Source organism: Phaethon lepturus, unplaced genomic scaffold (genome assembly GCF_000687285.1).
Source record: "Phaethon lepturus isolate BGI_N335 unplaced genomic scaffold, ASM68728v1 scaffold5953, whole genome shotgun sequence".
Classification (NCBI taxonomy): Eukaryota; Metazoa; Chordata; class Aves; order Phaethontiformes; family Phaethontidae; genus Phaethon; species Phaethon lepturus.
The window spans coordinates 74,136-80,135 of record NW_010529608.1 but is presented as its reverse complement, the minus strand read 5'-3'; the positions used below and the strand labels follow the sequence as shown (position 1 = coordinate 80,135).

The window sequence follows — 6,000 nt, the reverse complement described above, 5'->3', positions numbered from 1 at the left end:
GGGGGGGGGGGGGTGTGGCAGCGGGCCGGGCCCCCCCCGCCATATATACCACTGTGACAGTAATCAGTATCATTTTATTGAACTGATGTAATGAGTACACGGTTGTTACAGCAGATTTTACACCTCTGGGCCCTGTATTTGCATCTCTGCTATGCTGCTTTTATGTTCCATTGATCTCTAGTTCAAAAAAGATTGCTATAACATCTCTTGTCAATAGAGTGTAATTAGCCCAATTAAAACGCCTCTTAAGAACTGACCTTGAGTTTTGTTATTATCTTCCTACAGTATTTTCAGAAGTTTGTCAACATAAGAACCAGAAAAATATGGCAATCCATTGTTTCTAAAGCACAGGGAAGCAGTTTATTCTCTATTTGAAAATAGCTTTTACATGGCTATAGTAAACAGCTTGAAACCCTACATTAATAATATAGATGGCACATAAATATGACACCTGTCAATCAGATTTTTGTCTAGCTTTCAAATGGAAATATGCTTAGAGAGGAAAAGAGATTAAAACATTATGGTTGTACTAGTTATAACCTCTGTAAAAGAAGAAAGCTCTTTAAAGCCAAAATTCTCCAATATATTCCATGGGGAATATTCTTCCAAACATACTCAAGTTTGCAAGTCAGGAGTCTGAAAGAAGCCTTGGCAAAATTGGGAATATAAAAGCTGAGTTTCCACGGAAAAGTATCATAAAAACGCAGGTGTTGGGTTTTTTTATGAGATATCACAAATGGGATTCAGCTTTTCTTTGATCATTGCTGAGCTTAAGCTTTAACATCACTATCTTTTAGGGATCTTACCTCCTTCTGCGTATTTTTCATCTTTGACACAGGTGTCATGTAAAGACCCATTTGGATCACAGGAACATGGCCGGCATGGATCTGGACTATCTGGCAATACCTTTAACAAATAGTTTAAAAACAAAATCTTAACTTCTAGAATTGGACACTTTCATTTACTTCTTAAACAAAAAGTAGGAGAGAATGACTTCTGTGTATGTAGCTTGCACTTCCACAAAAATTGCCAAACTTAACCCATGCAGTCTAGGCATTAAAGACACATTTTTTATTTTTATTCAGAAATATGTAAGTGATTTAGATACCAATATGTTTTCATCTGAAAAAACAGATGTAGACATAATAACAGACCCTTGTATCATTGAAAGTAATAAATGTAACGAAGTAGATTTTAAGCATTCACTACCTAAAGTAATATTGACAAATAGTTCATGTTCCAGCCAACATGATTCAAAAAACTAACTAAAGTTAGTTAGTAACTGAACAAAAATGGTAAGTAAAGAAAAGTGAACATATCGACAATGGAACAATTTCCTTTTGTTCTTGAAAATGTTACCTCAACCAAACATATCCTTAGTCTAATATCACACTGGGAATATAAACTTAAAGTTCTGCATGAACTAGGTATATACACATACTATAGATACACTATACACACACACACATATATAAAATCCCTATTAGTTGAATGATAACCTGATTCAGAGGAAAAAATCAAGTGCCCTGCTGTTGAAGACATCAGTACTCATTTCCCCAAGCTTTAAGGCTAAAACCAGTATATTAAGGAGTGTGTAATTATTGTTATTTGCTGATGTTTTCTGTGTTTGAGGATTGAAAACCAATCAGACTAAAGGCCATCATTTACCCAACTGAAACTATACAGGCAAAATATCAGGAATTTAAGCACACGCTATTAATGTAGCTGTCTAAAGCACAGGCACAGCCCATATTGTCAATACAACCTAATATAAGATACATCTTCTGACAGCTTCAACTTAGATGAAAATACAGCCTTATATGATGAAACACAAAAACCAATTCCCACTGCACTGAAAATGAAAGGCATCCATGGGACACTATAGCATTTCAGTGATTATTAATTCTACATTACATTTTAAAAATAAAAAATTACAGACTCTCCAATATAAAATACAGCAATATTTCTTTGATCTTTGATAACAAATCTTGAAATTCATTCCTGAGGCAAAAGTTCTGTTTACAGAACCACATCCTCCTTTAAATTAAATTGAAATACAAGCTGGAGGCCTTGACCTCAAGTGCATTCCTTTATATCAACACAATTCACTTTCAGATTTCTGTGTTAACTTTACAGATTTCCAGCTGTGAAAAGCCACTACTACACTGTCAGAATTAGAAGTTAACCTTCATAAAAAGGCAGTCCAAACTGCGTAATCTCTTTTTAATAACTTAACTCCCCATAACGAATTGATGGTTTGAATGACAAGCTTTACAGTGAAGTGACAACTGAACACGCATTTACCCCTTTAGGTCTGAAGTAACCGTCGATGCAGGTCTCGCAGTTTATGCCACCGGTGTGGCTTGTACAATTCACACACACTCCGCCCCCAACGTATTCTCCATGGACATTCAAACTCTGATTTCTGTCTGCAACATCCTGATCATAGTAACACTCCTCAGTCTTCCCATGACAGTTGCATGCTAAAAGAGAAGGAACTGTCTTAGAAAATACTTTCTGGCTGGAGATGCCATGCTCTTACCAAGATATTAAAAAGAGTCGTTCAACATTTTACCATTGGTGCTGCATCCATTGTAACTGACAGCACATCCAAGCATTAATTTACCACTTCAGCTGTGAAAAGTGGTCCCACCACAAATGCAGCCTGGGATGCTGTACACTGTATTTTTTTTCTCTACATTTTGTCTGGGGGAATATGGAAGTTGACAGCCTAATTATGTTCTTCCTGTTTTGTTTTAGTTTTTTTTTTTTTCTGTTTAAATCGATAGTCCAGAAACCTTTTGGTGGTTGAACACACATAAGGTTCATGAAAGAGTCTGAATTTAAAATACAAGAGGAATTATATGAAAAGCAGCAGAATGGTATGAGTAATTAAAATAATTTCCATGAAAGCTGAAAGACATCCTAAAAACACTTGGTTTGCACATATGCATATAAGAACAGGGTCACAACACAGAGATTCCCAATCTTAAAACTTCTTCAGAAGTTCAAATTTGATCTCTTAGGCTTCAGGTCCACATGCAGGAGAGCTAAGCTAATAATCTGTTGCTGTGAAAATGAGGTAGCTCTCTCTCCCTTCCCCTCTGGTATTAAAACATTCATTTCCACATAAAGAGAAATTCAAAGCTCATAAACATTGTAGGGAGTCATTTTCCTCATATCTGAACCAGATCCCAGGGAACTATTTCCACCGTGAAAGCATAACAATTCACTGAGGGTTGAACTGGGCATAAGACTTCTTTCTCTTAAAAATTAAACATGAGAATAAATGTACCCTGATTTCATTCCAGAATGCATTCCCAGTGCAGACACAGTCCCTACTGAAACAAAGACCTCTGTGACCAGTTTACAGGACATAAATAAGCAATTACTACTTTTAACATGGGGATATATGTTTCTTTTTATTTATTTTTGACCACTCATGGTAAAACTATAGCTGCAATCCTGCAATTTAATAAACATTTACACGTAATGGAGCACTAGATTTTATTATGTTCAGAAATATAACTGGTATGTGACCTTTGGAAGTAAGATGTTAAAGTTCAATTATAACTATCCTTAGTACAGTGAATCTGAAAATGAAATTCCCACCCTGTGGGAAGGTGATATTTCAAGGTATGTTTTCATTCCATGTTGGAAAACTAGATACATTGATTTTTGCATTAAAAAAATCAGAAACTCAAATTGCATTTTGATCGTGTAAAAATATTTTGTTTCAGCAAGGCTGAACATTATAATATACAAAAATGTCATTTAAACAAAAATCGTGCCATTAAAGTTTAATATAATGAAAAATCTGTGGAAAAGATTTTTACTTTTCAGGATACAGTCCTGTTATTTTATCAAAATAAAACCACCACAATTATAAAAATTAAACAAGTCAAAATTATTTTTTTTATGCAGTATTTCACCAATATCATCACATTACACTAAAATATTCTGAGTTCAGTAAAACCATGGATCTACTTTTTCGAGGCAGCCCAAGTAAGTGAACAGCTGATTCATAATGAAATGTGGTTAGAAATAAAATTAATTGCAAAATCATGGAGGATCTGATTTCCTTTTCACCAGCAGTTGCAATAAACTTTCTATTCCATACCACTTTCAACTTACGTTCACATTCATGCTTAACCAGGAAAGTGCCAGCGTGCCAAGGCTTTTGATTGAAACCAGGACAACACCGATCACATGTCTCTCCGCATGTGTTGTGCTCACACTGACAGATGGATTTCTAATTTAAAAGAAAAAGAAATATTTACACAATGTGATGATTTGAAGAATCTGTCCATGTACATAATCTGCATTCCAGTTCAAATTATGAAAACATTAAGAATGGCTAAACTCTGTAATTCCTCTGTTTATTCATTTATGTACACTGCATTCACCAAGCGAGAGACAAAAGAGTGTGTTTAACTTCTATAGTTCTATTTTTAGAAAACAGCCATGGTGCAAAGGAAAATAGTTGGCCAGAGAAGCTAAAGAGAATCTAAGAATGTAGGAGAATCTAATTCCAACTGGGTGAAGAAAGGAGGATGTGAATATGAAAGTTCCCCATTACAGCAAATAAGCCAAAGTGCTGGTAGACCTCAGATACAGCTTCACATCACAGGATAGCTGATCTGCCACCTATCTTACACTGCAAGGAGTCAGCCATCCTCCACCGTTCCCTTGGGTGTAGCAATCCTGCAGCTGCAGAGTGAAATCAATTTTGTTGGCTGATGCATTAAAAATTGCCTTTTAACTTTCACATTAATTTTTTACTGGATGAGTCAACTCATCATGTAACCTTCTAACTGCATAACTAGTTCTATGTGAGGGATAGCAGAAGTTTTTAAACTGACAGGACATGAGAGCAGGACCACCCTTTCGTTGGCTTTTCAGTTTCTCAGCAGATCACTGTAGTCGCAGCTTAGTCCCAGCACGAAAATATTGCTGCAGGGAACACCCAAATTCTCTGAGCCAGAGAAGCAGCTTGGAAAAGATAAAAGAAACTGTAGTTTGGAGAAATGAAGAACAAAAATTGCCTTCCCAATAGTAATTCAGTGGATGGGATTCTCTGTGGTCCTTGTGAAGCCATTCAAGGTCAAAGCAGCAAGCTAACCTGAGAAATTCTACGGCTTACAGGACAAAGCATAAATCTTGCAAAACAAGTTTAACTTAAGGAATGCTTCAGAAAAGCAAGGCAGTAAGTTCAAGCAAGTTTAGTCTTTGTAATGCTAGGGGAAAGTTTCATTGTGCTACCAACTACAGTCATGATGGTTATAACCAAAACCCATCTATTTTGGTATGATTCAGTCTAAAAAGTATCCCTGGAGAGCTAAAACAAATACTCCAAATCTCTTATGGCTTGAGTTGTTTCTCTCATGCTATTTTTTATATGGGACAGACAACAAATATGTATTTGTCATCCTGCAAAACAAGACACCCCACTTGTCAAAATGCCTTTATTTTATCTAGCTGCCAAACTATCTGAAGTATGTATTAATTGCAGTAACAGCACTTACTTTCTGAGTTAGGCCCAATTCTAACAGATGACACTGAGACAATGCTGCAGTTTGATAACTCAGGCCATCTGAAACAATAGTTCGACACTTGCTATACATATCATCACAGAAAAGGCTTAGAAGGATTAAACCAAGGAATTTGTAAAATTTTTACACGGATCCATGGAAACTGCTTAGAACTGTAAATGCATTGTCTGTACGATTTCTTCCAGTTTTGTTTTTTCTTATCAGTTCCTACACATGGGCTTAATGTCATATATGAACAAGATTTTCTGTTAAATCCTACAAAGCTCCTACTTAAGTGAATAGTATATGAAGAGATCCTACACTGTGGCACATTAGTAACACTAGTAGATTGGAAATTGTCTATTAGTGATAATGTGTACATAGATTTGGACCATCAGTAACAAATTATATTTCTTTATTTCAATTATATTGGTTATGTGTTTATTAATGGCGCAGAAAGAAAGCTACA

At 35.7% G+C, this 6,000-nt stretch overlaps 1 protein-coding gene across 1 annotated transcript in view; it reads right to left on the bottom strand.

The window, feature by feature from the left end:
- LOC104618402 (laminin subunit alpha-2-like) overlaps positions 1-6,000 on the bottom strand; it is a gene marked incomplete at both ends in the record, with an annotated part of 72,236 nt that overhangs the window by 13,939 nt on the left and 52,297 nt on the right. Inside the window, 3 exons of the mRNA XM_010283981.1 lie at positions 807-906; positions 2,305-2,483; positions 4,135-4,252. Of these exons, the coding sequence (XP_010282283.1) occupies positions 807-906; positions 2,305-2,483; positions 4,135-4,252 (397 nt within the window). The remainder of the gene's footprint in view (positions 1-806; positions 907-2,304; positions 2,484-4,134; positions 4,253-6,000) is intronic.